Source organism: Aristolochia californica, unplaced genomic scaffold (genome assembly GCF_029961685.1).
Source record: "Aristolochia californica isolate CCGP_79_NKW_82.1479 unplaced genomic scaffold, dmAriCali1.0.hap1 SCAF_6, whole genome shotgun sequence".
Lineage (NCBI taxonomy): Eukaryota > Viridiplantae > Streptophyta > Magnoliopsida > Piperales > Aristolochiaceae > Aristolochia > Aristolochia californica.
Genome location: NW_027182257.1, coordinates 41939532 through 41957581, shown reverse-complemented (window position 1 = coordinate 41957581; position 18050 = coordinate 41939532). Strand labels below are relative to the sequence as shown.

The 18050-nt window shown below is 37.7% G+C and overlaps 2 protein-coding genes across 4 annotated transcripts; one reads left to right on the top strand and one right to left on the bottom strand.

The window, feature by feature from the left end:
• Window positions 1-1508: 1508 nt before the first annotated feature.
• LOC137967121 (probable myosin-binding protein 5) lies at window positions 1509-13911 on the top strand. 3 transcript variants are annotated; one of them, XM_068813570.1, is made up of 4 exons: window positions 1509-1557; window positions 2577-3797; window positions 3884-5329; window positions 13538-13911. In XM_068813570.1, exons 2-3 carry the CDS (start codon window positions 2711-2713, stop codon window positions 5302-5304), a joined length of 2508 nt encoding a protein of 835 aa, XP_068669671.1. In that variant the 5' UTR covers window positions 1509-1557; window positions 2577-2710; the 3' UTR covers window positions 5305-5329; window positions 13538-13911. The 3 variants fall into 3 exon arrangements, with proteins under 3 accessions (XP_068669671.1, XP_068669669.1, XP_068669670.1); XM_068813568.1 differs by lacking the exon at window positions 1509-1557 and adding an exon at window positions 1736-1808; XM_068813569.1 differs by lacking the exon at window positions 1509-1557 and adding an exon at window positions 1913-2092.
• Window positions 13912-14390: 479 nt separating this feature from the next.
• On the bottom strand, window positions 14391-17849 carry LOC137967122 (rho GTPase-activating protein 5-like). Its single transcript, XM_068813571.1, has 5 exons — window positions 16834-17849; window positions 16068-16188; window positions 15835-15954; window positions 15514-15744; window positions 14391-15403 (listed from the first exon to the last, which is right to left on the bottom strand). The coding sequence occupies exons 1-5, from the start codon at window positions 17250-17252 to the stop codon at window positions 14918-14920; spliced, it is 1377 nt and encodes a 458-aa protein (XP_068669672.1). The 5' UTR covers window positions 17253-17849; the 3' UTR covers window positions 14391-14917.
• Between the last annotated feature and the right edge of the window lie 201 nt (window positions 17850-18050).

The window sequence follows — 18050 nt, the reverse complement described above, 5'->3', positions numbered from 1 at the left end:
GTTTAGTAGGCCTAGTATTTTCGGGTCCCCAAATGGATTTTTTTAAGTTCAAGTTCATGTCCAACATGAAGATCATGTCAATCATGTACATGAAGATTATCTTTGCACTTGGTGTTTACTAGGCCTAGTATTTCCGGCAATTGCAATGGCGTCTTTTATCTCTTCATGTTAAAAAAAACAAGATTGTTTAGGTTCAGTGAGACCAAATCTAATCAATCAACACTCGGACTTGGATCATAATACAAATATCTATTTAGTAGAATATGGTACCACGTCTGGTCTGGATACGGTTCCTTTCGAACACAAAATAAAAATAAAAATCTTATGCATGCAGATACATGATATATGAAAAAATGTAGCTTCATGCGGATTAATCTGAGATGATTACTTACGTTTTTCTGATCACGCTGGTGTGGGTGCACACAACTTGGTTGAATAACCTGAGTAATCAAGATAAACTTTATGTTGATTATATATTCTTATATTTTCTACCATTCTTTGAATGATTGAGTCAACTACCCTCTATTTAATTCTAGAAAAAAATTAATAAGTAAAATAACTTAATTGTAATATTTATTTATTTTATTATAAAATCTATAACCTAAATTTTAAATATTGTAAAGTTTATAACAAGCTTTTATAAATATAAAGATACATACTTAAAATTGTTGTAAAAGTACTAAAATTCTATTTTAAAATGAATAATTGGACATAAAAGGCAATGCAAAAAAATAGCATACCCAACAGATGAAACGTAACAAATAATGGAACATAAAATAAAAAATAATTTTTTATATTACAAAATAAGAAAGATAATATATAGCTCATTTCTATTGTCTTGGGAGCCTATTACAAGCAAACCTAAGTACATTTGAGAGGGCAATTGAAGCAATTTTTATCTTCCAACATACCTAAGATATGAACAACCTAAACCACCAAAGCCTTACATAAATATATATAATATACACGACACATCTAATATGAAAAAGTCATTTAGTGTGAAATTCTAAAAACGGTTATGTTAGCCATCTGATCATGATCGAATAGTTGAGATAGTCATCTCATGAATGATATTTTTAAGCAACACTGTAATCAACGTTAGACCAACATTACATGAAAGTGTATAATATGAAAGTGCACTTTCAATATACACAAATCATTGTTGAAAAAAAATGCGGGAACAAATTGCACCACATGAGAAAGGATTCAACTTCGTAAGGGAATTTTCACTTATGGGTTATTTCCTAAAATGGGATTGTGTTTTTTATTTATGAGAAGCTTAATGATGAGGAAATTTTACCATGAAGAGGTGAGTCTCATTAGGTATATGTCTCATGGTAAGATCCCCCACACGGTCAAACCATGAAACAACGGCAACGGCCTAACGGGGACGGTTTGTAGCTGCAGTCTGTATTGGACCATCCGAGGAAGTTTCATTGGGTTGTCATCGTAATTACCTTTCTAATTAATTTAAAAAAACAAAAATTCATTGTCACCTTCGTCTCCCATATCCTCCCATTGAAATCGTGGATTCACCATGCTGTTGCAGAAGAAAAGGTACAATAAAACCTTCAGTGGAATTTTCACGGTTCGCTTTCTGCAAAATTCGGCTTTTTACACTTTACTACTTTTGTATTTTTTTCCTTTTCGCATTTTTCAGTTTTTAGTTTTTTACTCTGCCGGGAAAACTACCAAAAACTAAAATTAAAAGAGATTCAGTCTGCTTTTGGCTTTCGGTATGTCGTCGGCATCTGAAAAAAATGCGCGAGGAACGGACTTTTCGTTTGTCCCCGCCTGCTTTTTGAATGGTGAGTTGCCGATCTTGATGGCAATTGCAATCTGTCGGTTAATTTTGTCTTTCTCATGTTCGAATCGGTTAACTGTTCTATCGCTAGGGGGAGGCGTGGTCGTTGTTGTGAGATTTGTTCGAATGTTTCTTTTTTTTCCCTTCAATGTTTTGGTTCGTGAATTCGCATGATTTGGTGTGTTTTTTTTTTTTTTTTTTTTTCAGATTGAAAAGCTTTTGTTTACTTCTCTTGTGTATCATCGATTCGAATTGGGCTGTTGTCATGTCGTTGAGGTGCTGATAATGGTAGGTTATTCCGAACAAAAAGTATCATTTTTCCTTCATATTATTTGCGTTTAAATGTCATTTTGCTCGTTAACTGTTTTGGCTGTTTTATGTTTTTTTAACTGTGAGTGGAAGAGATGTAGAACTTTGAATGGTTGTTGTTTTTTCAACTCGCTCATTAGCAAGTGGGTACTATGTGATTCAAATTCATTAGATTGTTATGGTTTTTTGGTGTTCGTTTCACTTCTTGTTAAGTAAATCTATGGTGTTTTATCGATCTTTAACTTAGTTTTCGTTTTCTTGAAATTTGCTAGTTCAGTGTGCAGAGAGACATAGAGATAGAGATTGTAATTTTGTTTCATCTTCTTATGTAATCCGGTTCTGATGACTCTGCTGAAAGCCTCTTCTAGCTACTTCAAATTTCATTGAGAAAATTGTTGTTTATCCTGTCAAAATGTATAGTTTCTTCCTCGAGTTGCTAATCTTTGTATCTTGATTTCTGCAGGATTAATTTTCATCGTGTTGTATCACATACATTGCTTTTGGTGGCTTGGGTTTCTTTTGTGTATGTGGGGTCAGGTCTATTTCTAGCTTCCGAGTCTGTGGATCAGCCAAGTATCTGAAACAGTTCTTCCGGACATGACACCTAAAGGAGCCATTAGAAACCAGAAAGGATGCGGAACGGTGGCATCTGCTTTGGCTTCTGCTGCTTTTGAATGGTTTCTAATGTTTCTTTTGTTCCTTGACGGGATGTTCTCTTATTTGGTGACAAAATTTGCAAGCTGCTGCCAATTGCAAACCCCCTGTTTATTGTGCTCTAGACTTGATCATATTTTTGGAGGCAAAAAACCTGGATTCTATTATGATCTAATCTGTGAAGCGCACAAATCAGAGATTTCGTCATTGGTTTACTGTCGAATTCATGAAAAACATGCTGAAGCACATGGAACTTGTGAACCTTGCTTCCTGTCGTCTGTCAGAGAGAATAAACAAAATCCTAAAGTGTGCCCATCGTTTTGTGGTACAGTGGTTCAGGACCTTGAATTCCTTGTTGAGGATGGCTATTTAGTTGCAGATCACTTAGTTGATTCTTCCAGCCCCAGACGCCTTTCAGGTTGCAGCAGTCCATTTTCTGGCAAAACTTTTGTCCATAAGTCAGTCCAGACAGAGCTTGTTATTAAGGAGGCAACTTTGCAAGAAAAGCATACACCAGATATAGAGAAAGAGCATTCTTGGACCCGCCAAGATACTTCAAACAAGAGAACAGGAAAATTATTGGATTCATCTTTAAGGAGCAGTGGTTTTGACCAGCTGTCACATATTGGGTATACTGAGCTCAAGATCTCATCTGATACTGAATCGGAGTACCCAATTTCAGACGATGAGGACAGAACTCTCATTCATGAAGTTGATTATCTTAAAGAAGACGTTTTAGCTCAGAATGAACACCTTGACTCTGGCCCCTCTGATCTGAATATTTTGCCTGAAGTTCCAAGTATTGATTTAGCTCCAGGGAAGCTGATCCACCAAACTCCCAATCCTGAGCCATCGGATTTAGTTTCAGATGAGCAACTTAATGTGAGTGCACCAGTTAGTAGTTCTACTTTAACGTCAAATCTGGCTGTTGGGCATGGTCTGGAGGAACTTAACTGGGATCAGGTTAAGGGAAGGTGCGCTTCATCAGGCAATATACTACAATCTTCAGAACAAGTATCTGAAGAGAAATGTGAGTCAATTTTTCCTTTGAATTTCAATTTCCCTAGCCTTTTTCAATTTTAATTCTCCTTGACTGTTTTACATGGTGTACTGCAGTAAACACGACAGAAATTGGTGAAGATACAAGCTTGCCGGTTAAGGAGAGTATTGAATTCCTCAAGCCAGGGAATGGACCCACTTCAAACAGCTCTGCTTTGCCGTTAAATCACAATCTCAATAGTTCTATCCTGTTAGGGGCAACTTCATTAGATATAAATGAAGCTTACAAGCTTGCTATTGGTTATCAGGCAAATCATCATCCTCTCCCTGAGCTGATTACTAGCAAAGATGCCGCAAGAATTCAGGAAGAGTTGAAAATGTTGCTGTCACAGATCTCTGCTTCTCGTGGCTTTGAACTTGCATGGAATGATATGAGCCCTAGAGTGCAGGCATCTGTTGATGATGTCAAGACCTCAGAAGCTTCTGGCACTGCTGCACCTTCAGCCCTGTATAAGAGGCTTTCAATTGAGAGGAATGAGTCAGGCTTTGAATCTTTGGATGGAAGCATTGTGAGTGATATTGAAGGAGAAAGTGCTGTGGATAGGTTGAAACGGCAAATTGAGCTGGACCGCAAATCCATGGCAGTTTTATACAAAGAACTGGAAGAAGAGAGAAGTGCCTCTGCAATTGCAGCCAATCAGGCAATGGCAATGATCAACCGACTCCAGGAGGAGAAAGCTGCAATGCAAATGGAAGCACTGCAGTACCAAAGAATGATGGATGAACAAGCTGAGTATGACCAGGAAGATCTGCAGAAAGCAAATGAGTGCCTAGCCCAAAAGGATAAGGAGTTGCAAGATCTTGAAGCAGAACTTGAATGTTATAGGAGGAGGTTTGAGGAGGATTCTGCGGAAGAGAAAATACTAGAACCAATGACCAGTTGTCATGAAACTATATGTCCTTCTAACTCAACTCTTATCGAGAATACAGCAAAGGAGAATGGGGATTCTGACGGAAATAAGATCTCACAGACCTCCTTACTAGATTTTCAAGACGAAAAGTTGTATATATTAAAATGTTTGAAGAGGTTAGAGAAGAAACTTCATCTCTTCTCTAATCATGGGATTCATAGTGGTGTGTCTGATTTTGATAAAGGGTTTTGTGACATAAAAGACGAAAATGCTAAGCTTCAAGGATTTAAGGGAGAACAGATCGAGACAGAAGATGTTGTGGGTGAAAATGGTGGATCTTGCAATAAGGAAGCTCTTGCAGTGAATGGTGAAAATTTGTTAGTTGCCAATGATGGAAAGCTCTCCCCTGATGCATGCAGCGAACCTGATTTTTCTTCTGTTGAAAAAGAGATTTCACGTCTGAATGAGAGACTACTAACCCTTGAGGCAGACAGGGAGTTCCTTGAACACACTATAAATTCACTTAGAAATGGAAATGAAGGGGTTCAATTTATCCAGGAAATAGCTACTCATCTACAAGAATTACGAAGAATAGAGATAAGAAGCAAAGAAACTGCTGTTCCTTGAGTCTTCACAATTTTCAATCTCCAAGGTGATGATTTATACTAATTATCTATTTTACTTGCTTGTACTGTTTTCCTAGAGTTAACTTCATTTTTGTTTGGGTTGGGTCAGTGAAATATTTCCTTTTTTTTATTTTTTTTGGAAAGACTACTTCATTTCATGTTATCTCCGTATTTTTTTTAACCAGGACAGAGATACATTATCATATTCAATCTGATACCTGCTGCAGCTTCCAGCTACACCCTTGTGATCATATATAAGATTGATGTTCGTCAAATCTTGTGCTTGAATTAAATCTTCCTGTTGTATTTCTACTATTTTTGAATGGTCTTCATTTTATTATTATATTTGGAGCAAAATAAATTACAGATTAAGATATTTATATTTCCTTGGGATTTATGAACTACAGAGACTTTGACAGAGATTTTTAGAATGTTCTAAGCTTCTAGTTATGTGCAATTACATTGTATATTTTGGATAAAATGTTGGACTTATCATTCTTTCAAAATAAATGAGAGAAACATTGGTTCAAGATTATCAAAATTAAGGGAAGCAACTGGAGGTTTCATGATTTCCCTGATTTAAATACTGAGACTGAGGCATTGCATCAGTTTATTGTTTTATTTTTTGTGGTTTTCTTCGTTTGCAACTGCCTGTCTTTGATTTCTTTTTATATTTGACTCCTTCATTGTCTAAAGAAGCAAGCCAGGTTAGGAATGGCAAATTTCAACTTAGTTGGATCCACTCTCTATTCATGATGGATTAAGTTTGTTAAGGAATAGTCCCACATGGATTAATGAGTACAAAAATCTTGAGTTTATTAGATAGGAAAGAGGTCTCCTAAGTTGGCTAGTCAGTTTGGGATGGGCCTTGGACCCAACTTAACATGGTATCAGAGCAAATACTCATATGTGGGCCTACACCTAAACTATCCACTTGTAGAGCCACAAAAGAGGGCCTACACCTAAACTATCTACTTGTAGAGCCACAAAAAGAGGACCTACACCTAAACTATCCACATGTAGAGCCACAAAAAGAGGACCTACACCTAAAACTATCCACTTGTAGAGCCACAAAAGATGGCCTACCTGTGAGGGGGGAGTGTTAAGGAATAGTCCCACTTGGATTAATAGTTAGGAAAGAGGTTTCCTAAGTTGGCTAGTCATTTTGGGATGGGCCTTGGACCCAACTTAACAAAGTTTTTGGCTTGCATTTTTGCATACCATCACGGCCTGTCAACTCAATTGAAACCTGCCAATGGGCATTCTTAGCTGAATATGACTAGATATTGGACATGTTGGAGATCCCACATGAGAAGAGCTGTTGCAAAACTAAATCTGCTATGCATCAAATTGTAAATGTTTTTATTGAACTGAGTCAAATAGTAAGTATATACTACATAAATGTAAAAAGAAGGAATGTGGAGTCAAATGTGCCTACGTGTTGATTATCCCAGTTAACAATTGTTTTTCTCTCTCACATCTTTCTCCATTCATTCATTCATTAATGATCTGAAATTGATCTTTTTCTTTTTTATTAGTTATTTAGGATGAAATGGAAAATTAGCATACTAATGAGTACAATGAAGAAGATAGCAATTTTATAAACGTTGCAACTCTTTAAAAGTATTAATATTTGGCTATGTTTAAAAGTGATAATATTTGGTATATGGTTGAAATAGAGTCAGACTTATTACTTTGAAATTGTTTAAAGTGATTAAGGTGTAAAGTATGAGAGAAAGTTGAGAGAGTTAAAGAGAATGAAGAATTGAGGACTGATGTTTTGTGATAAGATGGATAGGGACCAGATTGATCCCTAATCCTTTTTTTTAATTTAATTAATGTTTAAACTTGACAAGTACATCCTTGATATTGCAGCAAACTTAAAATCCTACTTTAGTTTAAAGCTAGAACTAATGATGTAATTACCTTAATAGACTGCTTTTTGATTTTCTCTCTCAAGCTTGGGCATATATTCTACATGAGCCTAGTTTGTTAAAAAAATTGTGAAACTCGTGCTTATTCAGTTCTTTATTCAACACCTCACCAAGTTGATCCTCAAACTTCACATATCAAGTAGTAATAGCTCTGCTTATAACGTCTCAATTAAAATGACAATCCACTTCAATGTATTTTGTTCTTTTCAAGGAATACTAAGTTACTAACAATGAAAATAACATTAATTGTTATAACCAATCACTTAGCCTAACTTCAGCAACCAAAGTCTTCACCCATATTAAGTCACAAGGTATATGAACCATGACTTTATATATTTTGCTTCGACATTGACATTGTCCATTAACAAGGTTGCCACCTAAGATGTGCAATAACAACTTCTTGAGCTCCTATCAACCCTCGACTCTACATAGTACACTAGAGAAACCTACCATGTCAAGGTGATCATGTGTTTTATGTAGCAAAGCTTTCCCTGGAGAAGTGGTGCTCCCTTTGAAGCATTTCAACAGCCTGTATAGTGTGTCAAGATGATTTTTTTTTGGATTTTTCATAAATTGACTCACCACTATTGCATAAGAGATATCAGATTGAGTGATTGTTGGATATATTAGCTTCCCAATAAGTCTATGGTACTAAGTCTTATCTTTCACCATAGGAATTTGTTTGCCATGTAGGTCCACATTAGCTTCCATTTGGATTGTTTATTAATTTTTCACCAAATAACCTTTGTGTTTGATAACATATAAGTGATATATGTTCTTTAAGAGAACCATCAGTGAACCATCAGTGCCCCCCCTTCCCAAAAAAAAAAAAAAACTTGTTCTTTGCAACCTCAATACTAAGAAAGTACTTAAGTTGTCCTAAATATTTAATCGGAAAAACTTCTTCAAATATTTATAAGTTCTTCATGTATATTTTAATTCTTCAATTCGTGCAGGCAACTCCTTGAAATAACAGTGTTACCTGCTTGGACAATTAATATCATCATGTTGGTATTCCTCATTCAAATACAAAATCATTTGAATGGTTTTTTTTTTTTTTAAACCAAAGTCCATAAAAAATTACCGAACTTGTTATACCACACATTGGACCCTATTCCAACCAATAAGTAGTTTTCTTCTACTTGCAGGCTTTGCCTATCTCCCCTTGAGCTATAAGCCCCAGTGGCTGTTCCATGTATACTTTTCTACAATATCTCCATTTAGAGAGACATTCTTGACATCTGGATGATGTTAAATCACCCCTTGTTCATAACAATGGAGATTGAAATCTAAATGGAGCTCTACCTAGCAATAGAGAAAAAATCTCAAAGTAATCAAGACTGTAAGTTTAGTGTACCCTTTGGGCACTTTGAATAATTTAATTGACCCATTTAGATGATACTTGATGGTGAAGAACTATTGACATCTCTACCAAGATGGATCACATAGTACTCAAGTATTTTGAGATTGCAAAACTTGCATCCCCTCGTTCATAGCATGTTTCCACTTTGGATTTTCCATGGAGGCACTGGCTTTGAAAACCCAAAAGAATGGTATGAAGGTGATAAATGATCAAAAGAAAAAAAATTCGATATAAGATAAAGAGTAGAAGACGGTACCACTTCTCTCAATGCAATAGGTAGGTCTAGATCTAAAGAGAAACCACTGGTGTGATCTCCATCATAAGCCAATGACTTTGGTGGGGTAATTGGAAGGTCTTTTTGTCACTCTTCTTGTCTTCTATCACCTATATTGCAATGATTTGTGTGTCTCAGTGGATGAGGGTGGCACATTAACTACTGGAACAAGAAGAATTGAAGAAAGAACCGACTAGATAGAGAAAAGTAATGGACACCCTCTGAGAAGGTCAATTTAATGGATATATGACTTTCCTTGTGAAAGGGTCAAAACACCAACACCTTTATTTGAACACAATAGTAACAAGGCAGACTTGATTGATCTGAGGGGATAAATTTATCAACAGATAGGCTAAGACAGTAAACAAAAAAGTGCATCAGCATACATGATGCTGAAGATAGAATGAGGACAAACATGGTTTCAGGACTTCCATCACAACTTGGCCTCGTATCTCTCCATGAATCTTTTTGCAATTCTCTTTTTCTAAAGACAAGCTCCTATAACATCAATTAAATGTGTATTATTTCTTTCCGCTAATTCATTTTGTCGTAGAGTATATATACATAAACGTTGGTGGAGTATGCCATGGGAGGAACAAAAGTGAACACACTTTTTACTCATATACTCAAGGGCATTATCAAAATGAAGTACACAATTGTTGGCACCAAACTCAACTTCTCTGTCACTACAGCAATTTTTGAATAATCAGATGTGATTATGGTCATCAATGAACATCAACAAAGGAAATATAATATTGAAAACCAAATACACTGATGTTGACATAAACTAAACTACACTAAAGGGATTTGAAATCTTGTTATTCACTCTAGGTGGAAAAATTGTCCTATGGTGTATTCCACACAAGCTTCACAACGTAACAGGGCTACAAGAATTAATGAAAGAACCAACTAATGCAGTTTCTTTAGTGATAGATGACCAAGCTAAAGATGCCATTGATGTAGATACAAAAGATTGTAATGCAGTGAAACTTTGGTTGACTACTCCAACAAGATAGTATGTGCATTCCTTTCATACACTATACCGATTACTGATTCATGTGGCGATCCTAGAAGACTCACACAAAGGATAAAATGTTAGAGAACAACCAAGTAGTTCAGTTAATTTATTAAAGGATAACAAAAAAACTTGGACACAGAGTGACAGAGGAAAGAGACGAGTTGTTGTAGAAAAAAATTGCTGTATCTAACACTTTGGAGTCAAAACCATCGGCTAATCTAGCAGAACTACAAGAGGAAAACTCACTTGAGTCATATGATGAGAGGCACCGAAATCTATAATTCAACAACTGGATGAAGAAGAATAAATGACAAAAATCTGGATGAGCCAGAGGCGCACCATTATGCTGATACCTGTGCACCTGCTGTTGGAGCTTATGATAGTCTTTGTTAGTAACTTTCACCATCTGTGTATCAACCCCTGAGGCAGATTAGCCGCTACCATCTTGCTTTGCTTGATTGACTCAAACATGATTCCCATCTTCAGAAGAGTGATTGTTCTGTCCAAGGTGCACTCTATGCCTAGGCCTTAGATCTCCCCCTTGCTCTTGTCCTCATCTTTTTCAATTCCCAGCCCTGCCACCCCTCGCCACTCCCACCCCCTTGGCGGAACTTTGGAAGATTGGGTGGAGCTACTGTTGATACCTGATGCATCATGGGCTGAAACCACTGCATTCTCTGCCCTCAGAACTCTAGCAAAGACATTCTCCGGAGGAGTTTCATCCTTACTAATCAACACTTGACCCCAATAGATCATACTATTGCCCTAGACTAGGGGGAACCTTACTATCTTTACGTCAGAAAATACATCCAAGGGTATTTTGGTCAACATTGCAGAAATCAAAACATATCATGACAGATTCTTCAGTGGCTGCTGATGATCAGATTGAGATGTTGGATCAAGCCCTTGAAGCAATGGCAACTGAAAATTCACTGCAGCACATGTCATGCATAAAAGAACTAAAGTTAGCCAAATGTGGGCCCAAAGTCACCGACATTGGTAGTCTAGCAATTGCTTTTGTCTATTGCCTTAGGGAATTAAACTTTCCATGGCTGCTAAATGTTTCGGATGTTACCCCCCTTGCCATTGCTCAGAATTGTAAGAGATTGGTGGTTTTGGATGTTATTATCGGTTACAAATTGTGGGGCTTTTGAATAGATTACCAAAACCTTAAGGTCTGTAGAAGATATCACACCTCCTTGCACTATGCAAAGCAGCTGAAATAGCTATTCAAAGTTACTCCAGCATTCCAGCACTCCAGCACTCCAGCACTATTATGAAAAACAGGTCAATGATTCTCTTACCAAAAATTTTATATTCCTTATTTACCTATTGTTTAATTGTATGGTCATGTTCTTTTGAATTTCTGGTTTCTTTTGTGGTCAATATTGTTTTTCAAGGTTTTGATGGTTATTTTTGGAGCTCCACCCTTGATGTCTTCTATCATTGTGCCTTTTGGATTAGTTATATTCTTGCACACAAACTGGTCATGTGGAATTTGGTGTCTGCCTCCATATTTCTGAAGTTTCTAATAGAAGTTATGAGTGCTGCTGCCATGGAATTTGATGAGCGCCTTCTTCTTTTATCTTTGAAATTTCTATTGGAAGTTAGAGTGTTGCTGCCTTTGCTTACATCTTTGAGTTGTTGTGAAACCTCTATAATTTCTTCAATTAGTCATGTTTTTTCATCACTTCAGACCGCTACTTGCAAATGTGTCCAACATTTGACTTGAGTCAAGTCAAGTTAGTTTATTCTTCACTCGAGTGGTGAACTTTTGAGCTACCCTTAAATGTAAGTAGATTCTCTTTCTAATGTCCTTCAAAATAGGTTGGTTCGATCAGAGGTTTCCGACTGAGACCTATTTTTTGACAAGTGTATAAAGCCTGGTTTTTTTCTCTCACATTATTTATGAGCAAGCTGGGCCTCTTGGAAGAAGAAAGAGTCATCCTCAGTTTGAGGGGGAGAAGTAAAGTTAAAGTACAAAAAAAGAGGTTTTTTGTGAACCTTGCAATGAAGAATTTCATGAGTTGTGGTAAAAGTTATTGAATTGTAACCAGTATCAAGTTTTCATAGGACATCAGAAGAGAATAGAAGATGAAAAGTTTGTAGTCAAAGGCATTGAAGATAAAAGAAGATTGAAGATTGACGATTAAAAGTTTGAAACCAAAATGCCAGCTCAAAAGTCGAAGATCACAAAAGCTACATGGACCACATTTTTTTGAAGACCTAAAATGTTCAAGACCAAATTTATATTTTATTTTTATGTTTATGAGGAGTGTAAGATAAATTTTGCAACAAGCAGAAGTTATATGCTCTAGCTTGTGGTGGAGTGTTGGAAGGTATAATTAGGTTTTGTTTATTTTTTTCAGAAAAAAAGTGTTTTCCCTTAGAAACTAGATTCCTAGGTTTTACGGGCTACAAGGACATAGATGTAATTTTTTATATTGTTTAAGTTATAAATAGGGAAGAGAGGTCTGCAAACCCTAATCTGTCCCACTTCTCTTTTTCTGCATAATTCAACACAGTTAGAATTAGAAAGATGAAAAGTTTTTATTTGAGAAAAAGTGAGCTGGAGCTGTTAGAAACTTGGTTGGTTTCATGAAGTCATAGGGTATCGTGTTTCCATCATAATGCAGGATTTTTTTTATCTTTACTAAACATGAATATGACCTTGTACACATCTTTGAGCAAGATTTAAAATGGGATTTTGTAGGATTTCACTAAGTTCACCGGGTCATTTCTTGAGTCATTGGGCAGGGCAGGCTGTCATTGGAGGTGATCTGCTACACAGGTTTTGGATCTTAGAAAACCTACACTACAAGGGAAGGCAGCAACACGGGTGTGGGGTGGGCGTACCTGTCTCCACATAACTGACAGGACTAGCTCTCCCTTCACCCCACTGCCATCCCTGACCTGAACATACACCTTCAGCATCTGTAATTGTGTCTCTTCCCTGTTAGTCCTATACATGATTTATGAATGTGGGTACAAGGGGGGAGGTCAGGTTCTGGGGTCATGGAACAGGGCAGGGCCTTGGATTAAGATGGTAAACCTCTCTTATGGCAGGTTTGGTTTTATGGAGCCCAATTTAACAGCTTCATTACCATGCTTAGTGTGGACGCCCCCTTGATTTAAATGTGTCACGAGCTCACCCTTGGCTTGCTCCTTGACTTATAGCTATTATTTTCTAATGCAGTGGCATATTCAGTTAGACATGAGATAATTCGATCCTTAGATGTATCTCTGATGTGCCAGAACTGAACTAAAAACTCTTAAAAATGAAGCTTTGACATTACCCAACCTATCTTTAAGCTGGAGGAAATTTCAGGGGTAATGGAAACTCAAAGCTTGATATCTTAGAAGGAAAATCTGAAAAGGTGTTGGGGGTTTTATGGCATCTTCTTCTTGAGAATGAACTTGGAAATTGAAGCATGTCATTTTCATAGAATCATATTCAGTAGAACAGTCGGAAAGGACTTCCTGGCAAAGGTTCTAACATGGGAGCATCTAGACATGATGTTTGTAGTATTTGATGTTTTAGTTGCAAATCATCTCTTTTCTTGCTAATTGTTTCTGTTTCCTTTATACCAATAGTCTTTCCATTAGAGTTGGTTGATACCTTCTTATACTATATTTCTATTTCAGGTTACCTTTGGTGTGAAGGAGAAGATTTTTGTAAGATTGTAGGGCTCGTTAAAGTGCCTCAGCAAGTCATGAAAGGCGAAGTCAATGCAAACTGTTGAAGAGCTAAAGGCACTACTCTGTACAGCTAAGGAATATACATTTGGGTTAAATTTTTTTATTTTATTATTTGGTATCTTGTGTGTTCAACCATGTTTGCATGTTGGATTTGGTGAGGATTGTGATTGCTCGGAGAGATTAGGAATTTGATGATGGTTTTTTTTTTTTTTTTATTGTTTTGAGGAATGAGTGAGGTGTCCTTTTGTATGTAATAACAAATCGCAACTGTTTCCACTTGTTGTAAAGGATGACCTGAAGAGGCCAAAAATTTGATTGGAGATGAGATCAAACACTGACTTTTAGATCTCTGGGTGTTTCTATTTGTGATATGCTAACATTGATTGTTCTGATTGACTGCACCATGGGCAAGGAACCTATCTTTAAGCTGGAAGACATTTCAGGGGTAATGGAAAAGGTGAGATAAAGTTATTTTCTGTTGAATTATTGAGAAAATAAAATAAGAGAGAAAATCACTTTTTCTCTTAGTCAATAATTTTTTTTTTACAAAGTAATAAAATTGGGGAGAAATAAAAAAATAGAAACTTGAGAGAAAATTTTAATCATAAAAATTTAAAATTTACTAATGTTCTTTTTATTTTTATTTTTTACGTCTATCCAAATAAGAGAAACTATATTTTTTCCCATTTTCCGTGGGCATCACAACAAGGGAAAATCAATTTTTTTTTCTCTTTCTTTTTCTCTTTTTCTTCCTTTTCTTTTCTCTCCACTTTTTTTTTTTTTTGTTCCAAACACAGCCTTAAGAAAGTAAATTTCAACTAGATAAAATTTTCATAATGGAGTGCAGACATGGATCTCATAATGGACCTAGTTTCATTCACAACCAGCTAAATGAGATCAAGTTCTGGTTAGGTACCATTTACTTCACCCTGTTTCTTTTGCCAGATCGTTCAAGACGATGGCTGAGCTGGATTTTCAGCGATTGATATCGTCCCCTATTGACTGTCGGTGGTATCGACCAAGAGGCACAGGGGCATGAACTCTCTGGATGGTAACGAAATGGAATAAAAATCGTTCCTGTATAGCCAGATAAAATTTTCTGCAAGATGGGTTGGAGTTGGTCCTGGAGCGACTAGTGTCCATTTGCTTCAACACTGTCGTTCTTGTCCCACCATTGATGAGCTTCTTGTCTTTTCCAGCAACAGATTATACAACCACACGCTAAAGTCTACAATTCAACCACACAATTCCTTTTCACTACAAACAGAGATTTCTATGAACCTAAGCCACGGAGAACGAGAGGGAGGAGAGAGAGAGAAAGAGAGTTTATGTCCAAGCTTCTGCTCCACCTTCAGAATTTACAATGCCAAGATTCCCACCGGATTTCTTACTAAGGGGCTTACTCAACTGGAACACAGGGTGACTGCAGAGTTTCTTCATACTTTTTCTCAACCTCAGCCTATTCAGAAACCCTTCAACATCCCCGCTTCCACAGGCTGCACCATCTACACGCCGTGTCTCATGCTTTGCAGGTGAACCAGAGCTGCAAATGAGCTCAAGCTCCTCGTCGCACTCGCTTTTTAATTCAAAGCTCCGAAAACTATCCCCTGCTTCGCTCTCTGATCTCTCACTGAAGCTCAAAATTTTGCCTAAACTTAGCCTATCCTTCTCGCTCGGAGATTCTGAACAGGAGGGCATTTTTCCCACTTCTGCAGCTGATTCCTCCCTTTCTCGCAGAGTTTTTATGATGAGGGTCTTGAGAAAATTCATCACTTGTACTGCATGAATTAATGCTGTCAAGGGGTCTGCCATCTGCAACGAAAAAAAGGAAAGTTAATGCACGGATTCATCAATAACAACGGTGGATCTACCAATCAATACAAAAACTAAATACTCTTCATGTACATTAATGCTTCACTGACCTGAGTCATGTTGGGAGCAAAAACCATAGCAATGTTACGAGCATTCATCTTGTTCAGATTTTCGTATTGCACCACGTCTGCCATCAGATTGATGGCCCAGTCCAGCAATGCTGCTTCAGTTGGTGGTAGGGTCTTGACAAGCTCAGAGCAATCTTCCTCTGTATTGCAGTGCATAACCTGCTCTGGTGTGAGAGAATCAAGCACGCCCCTAGGAAGCTCTCTGAACCAGGCCTATAAAACAAAAATTTCAAGTAATCAAAATGAGAACAAATTCCGCATTCTGAATGCCAAGTTTCACAGAACAGAATTTCTGGCTAATACCTTTATCAAGCCTGCCAGACAATGCTTATCAACTCCATGTGGTACAATGCCATTGTTTAGCTGGTCTCTGAGATATTGCTCTTGGCTATTCTCTGCATTGATTCTAAATATCCCTTCTGCCTTCAACCAACAAGAGGTGGGAAAACCAAAATATAAGGTCTAGATGAAGAACTATCTGTACAAAATACTGGAAAGCATGTATCGTTTGGAGAAGAAGACGATATTAAACATACTTGAAGCCCTCCTTGTGAATACAGGTGCCTCTGCATCAAGAGAAGGATTGTTGGGACACTGTTCCCTCCTTGGTCATAGGAACACTGCATAGACTCTGCAGAAACCCCAAACAAATTCGCACTGCACAGAGAAGAGTTTTCTTTTTATCCCACAGTCAGGAATTGAAGAAAACCTTCATCTTTTCGATACAAAAATATAAAAAAAACTACAAAACTTCATGATTCAATAAACAATTAGAAAGCCAAACGCAGGCAAAGTGTGTTCTTCTTCTAGATCAGCTAATTCGGTAATGCACAGAACTGGGTAAATAAACAGTTAAGCAAGGGACTTCTTCTGAATAACCCATATTCATAAAAAAGAGATAAAAATGAAAGCCAACTCAGTTTGTGAATAGCTATTGTATTGCATAAAAAGCTTCAGCCAAACAGTTCAGATCGCGATTACCCAGAAGAAGAACTCGAATAAAAGAGTTTGCTCGTAAATTTGAAAAGTTAAAGATCTACCACCTTGTTGAATCATTAAAGTTTCCAGATATAGACGAAAAGAGTGGATGGATTATAATTTTTTTTTTCCAACTGTAGATTTGTTTGCATTTAAAAGTTAAGCATTAAAAGCATATCTCTCCCGGCAAGAAAGTTACCCAAAGTTTTGGAATTTCAGAAATCTGGGCAAAGATCAGCCCAACTTCTTCAAATTCGGTGAATTCAAAAACCAAATTAAGCCACAACTAAAGAAACAATTTCCGCAAGAAGGTGAAATTCTCACCTGGCACTAAGAACTCTCCTGGGGACTTCCGGCTCGAATTCAACGGGCAAGCCAAGGAACCCATTGAACCGATCGAACGTAACGTGCGAGACATGCCTCACATCAGTCGGCCATCCGATATCCATGCAGCACATATCCTCTGTATCCACCGCGCATGTCAACAAAGACTTCCTGAGAGCCGCCACGAGAATTTCCACCACCGGAAACTGGTTCTGCTGATGGTGGCCGCGCTCCTCGTCACGCTCCCCTCCGCTCCCCATCCCCTCACAATCTCCTCCATCACTACCAAGAAACGGGGACGAAATGGGGTCCCTAAACAACTCATCCAAACCCTCCCCGACTTCCTCCTCCTCCCCTTGCTTGGCAGATGCCTCCAACCTGGAAACTTTACCAGACTTGGAACGAGAAATTCTTGTCATAGGACAGCTGACCGCGAGAGAGAGAGAGAGAGAGAGATGATTCCCGAGAGACGGAGAAAAAAAGAGAATACGAATTTTAAAATAAATTACACGATTTTTTTTTTCACATTGTGGGATCGAGATTCGGATTTCTTGAGCGAGGTTGCTAGGGTCGAAGGCGTTGAATCTGGAATGATGGGGAGGAGGCTTGGATATGGAAGGGGCTCTGATGGGGACTTTTTAATTCTCTCTTTTCTCCAATACTAAGAAACAGTAGTTGGTAAGAAGGAGAATGCAGGTTCATGAAACCAAGAGCGAGAGACTACGACACCCATGTGGGAGTGTTTTGGAGTTTTTCCCGGCAGGTCAAGTGAAGAAGAAGATAACAGGAGAGATAAGAAAACTAGATAGGCCCACAATGTCATCCCACCCTGTGGTGGCAGATCATGGACCTGTTAGAAACGTGATATGCTTTCTTGCCTTTCAGAGAAGAAGCGGCCGCCTTGCCCTCCCAGGAAGATCACGAAGATGAGTTCATGTTGGTGTTGGGCCATAGTTTTAAGCCTTGTCTCCAATTAAATATGGCTGCCTTGTAAAATCAATATCCTTTCTAACCTGTAGATTAATGATCAAATCAGCTTTTGTGATAGTTGTACCGGCAGAACGTCGGTTTCAGATAGGCTCACGGGAGCTCTCTAAGTCTCATTCGGAAACTACAGACGGTGAGTGGGGATCTTGAGAGGTTTGTCTTCGTGCCTTCAGAAGCTGTTTCTTTCTCTACCCACTTTTTCTTACAGACGGAATGTAGCTATTCTGAGA

Excerpts from the sequence above, each read along its gene's own strand:
- LOC137967121 (XM_068813570.1), top strand. The coding sequence starts at position 2,711 with ATGACACCTAAAGGAGCCATTAGAAACCAGAAAGGATGCGGAACGGTG. Across the intron at positions 3,798-3,883 it reads ACAAGTATCTGAAGAGAAAT|TAAACACGACAGAAATTGGT; the intron begins GTGAGTCAATTT and ends GGTGTACTGCAG.
- LOC137967122 (XM_068813571.1), bottom strand. The coding sequence starts at position 17,252 with ATGACAAGAATTTCTCGTTCCAAGTCTGGTAAAGTTTCCAGGTTGGAG. Across the intron at positions 15,745-15,834 it reads GTCTGGCAGGCTTGATAAAG|GCCTGGTTCAGAGAGCTTCC; the intron begins GTATTAGCCAGA and ends TTTGTTTTATAG. Across the intron at positions 15,404-15,513 it reads TTGCTCCCAACATGACTCAG|ATGGCAGACCCCTTGACAGC; the intron begins GTCAGTGAAGCA and ends TTTTCGTTGCAG.